Genomic DNA, 2,625 nt, shown 5'->3' with positions numbered 1-2,625 from the left:
AGTAAAAAGCAGAAGTGTAACTTTGGCACTTGTTTCACAACCAGAAGTGCATGCAGTTCCGGAGTGTCTTGACTGGTATTGAGTTTGCTAGATGTTCACTTTAAAACTGAAAGCTATCAACAGCTGAAGTTTAGAAAAAAAAATACAAAACCCAATTGAAAACATACACACATGAAACAAAATAACATCAGAATATATTTCAAAATAACACTCTTCTTAAAATCTTTTTTTCCATCCTAGACCCCTGTCCTTACACCTGTGTTCCCACAGGAAACTGCTATATCTGGTGTAAAATTACTCCACTAAACCATCCTGTTCCTTCTTTTCCAGCAAGGGTGTGCCTGTATCTTCCTTATTCTTTTCATCTGTATCTCCACAGTCCTCCGATTGCTCTGATTTCTGATGAGCAAATGTGTAAGTGTCATGGTCTGCGTCTGTCAGAGGTGGAGGTTCCTCCTCAGTGTTAGAGGAGTTGAGCAAATGTGTAAGTGTCATGGTCTGTGTCTGTCAGAGGTGGAGGTTCCTCCGCAGTGTTAGAGGAGCGTTTAATGTCTTTTCTGAAGGAGAATGGAGGTGGAGAAGGTGGCAAGCTACCAACAGGTCCATCAAAAGGACGGTACACATCAACTTCTGGAGCAACTGAGCCATTGGACTCCTTCAGCAAGTGTCCATAGACCACAGAATCATCAATAACTGCATAGACATGAGACTCATTGTTTTTCCTCCCTTTTTTGAATAAGCCCTTTTTTCCAGGCATTTGGGTATTCACATTATCATTGTACACTCCCACCATAGGATTCTGGGTTTTCTTCTTCCTGTTAGAGATGAAATTTTTAACAGGTCAAAAATAGCACATCTAGTGTATTTGAACTTAATAACAACAGCTTCTGTTTACCTATCCCAGCCACACAGGGTCAGGCAGTCTACCTGGATTAAAAGGCTTTACTTGCAGACTTAGGAAAAATAACTCTCAAGTCTAGACATACTTTTTTTAACAGAGCAGAAAATAGCTTCACACTATTTCTTACCCACTGTTGTTCTGCTGTCTCTGAAGTTTGGAAGATTAACTCAAATGGCCTCCTAAGCACTGAGGTCCTGGCTGTGCAGTGTACCCAGTGCCACAATATCCACTAGCATTAATAGGACCTAGAGATCATTAGATCCTCATAAAACAAGGCTGAGTGTTACTGAAGACAAGATAGTGGGTCCCCTATGAAAATCAAATGAACTTTTCTTGGTTGTACTTTTTCAAGTGACCATCCCTAAACTGGAAAGAACAAAGGCTGAACTGAAGACTTTTAAGCCTATATTTGTAAAGTCTTTCCTGTGTGGCAGAAAAATGTGCTCATAACTGCTCTAGTCGCCATATTGCACAAACTCATTCCAGCTCTGCAGCTTCAGTACCCTATCACCCTGACACCACTGAGCATACATGTATCAGAAAGCCCAAGCTATCAATGACTTCAGACTCTGCTTTTATTGAGTAAAACTATGCATGTAAGCTTTGCACAACCCAGTTCTCTCCCCAAGGGCTCATCTCAGAGCAAAATGCTCCCAGTTGATGTGCAAACTCCAGGAGAAGTTGCTGATGGTTCTGTGAATGAAACAAAGCTCTTAATTTACCTGGGTGAGTTTACAGCTTGTTTGAACAAAGACTTCAATAGAGTGACACATGCAACAGCCACATTCATTGTGATTTCATGTTGCAGGAAGTGCTGAAGTCCAACCAACACCTTACACACAGTATGGCCAAAAACCTGTACTAAGGCCAAGGTAAGCAATGCTCTGCAAGTTGTGTAAGTAATGTGACTCCAGGAATGCAGATCTGCTGTAAAAGTCAGTCAATTTAGAGTAAGAAGCATTTCCACTACTTCCAGCACCATTGCCTACCTCATGCTTTAGACCCTGGTCCAAGGGATTTATATCAACGCATGAATCAGAGGGCCCAGCAACTCTCCCTAAACACCTTCTTGAACTGCTAAGTTACACACACTGAATTATGAACTTACTTCTTCTTAACACAGCACACGGTCAGTCCAATGGCCACGAGAACTCCAGCCCCAGCCACCACAGCAAGTATGATTCCTAGATCTGCAAACAAACAAGGCAAAGGACACTGAGCAAGAAAGAGAACACCTAGCTTTCTCCTAAAAGCTGTCTGGGTTTCAATCTTCTCAAGAGTTTCTAAGCATACCAGCTACCTGCATAGCAGGAGTTCCCAAGCCATGCTCACCATGGGGCAACACAAGCCATTTCCAAGAGGCTGGAGGCCAAGCAACAACAAACTCCTGCTGTCAGCTGTGGAGTGGAGTACAACCAAAAAACCCAACCAACCCACTCACTTCCACGAGTTCAATACAGCTCATGCACTGTAAACTTACCCACAGCATCTCACACACCTCTGGCTGAACAGGCAAGGAAGAGAAGAAAGTACAGAAAGAAACAGAGAAGGATTCAACAGAAGAAATAGTGACATTTCAACAACTCCCCCTCAAAACCATCCATTTTACTCTGAAATACACAAGCTGTGTTGACCTAGGGTATTCCAGGAGTCATAAAATTCATTAGGATAGTCAATACATGAGCAAAGAGAAATGCTGCATGTTTTAAAAGAAGCATGCATTA

The 2,625-nt window shown here is 42.2% G+C and overlaps 1 protein-coding gene across 1 annotated transcript in view; it reads right to left on the bottom strand.

Moving 5' to 3' along the window:
• Positions 1-294: 294 nt before the first annotated feature.
• The window catches only part of CDCP1 (CUB domain containing protein 1), a gene marked incomplete at its 5' end in the record, with an annotated part of 11,652 nt that continues 9,321 nt past the window's right edge, over positions 295-2,625 (bottom strand). Inside the window, 3 exons of the mRNA XM_009078775.1 lie at positions 295-456; positions 530-815; positions 2,010-2,091. Coding sequence (XP_009077023.1) covers positions 295-456; positions 530-815; positions 2,010-2,091 — 530 coding nt within the window. The remainder of the gene's footprint in view (positions 457-529; positions 816-2,009; positions 2,092-2,625) is intronic.

This window comes from Acanthisitta chloris, unplaced genomic scaffold, assembly GCF_000695815.1.
Source record: "Acanthisitta chloris isolate BGI_N310 unplaced genomic scaffold, ASM69581v1 scaffold7187, whole genome shotgun sequence".
Classification (NCBI taxonomy): Eukaryota; Metazoa; Chordata; class Aves; order Passeriformes; family Acanthisittidae; genus Acanthisitta; species Acanthisitta chloris.
This window is presented reverse-complemented; position numbering and strand designations above follow the sequence as displayed.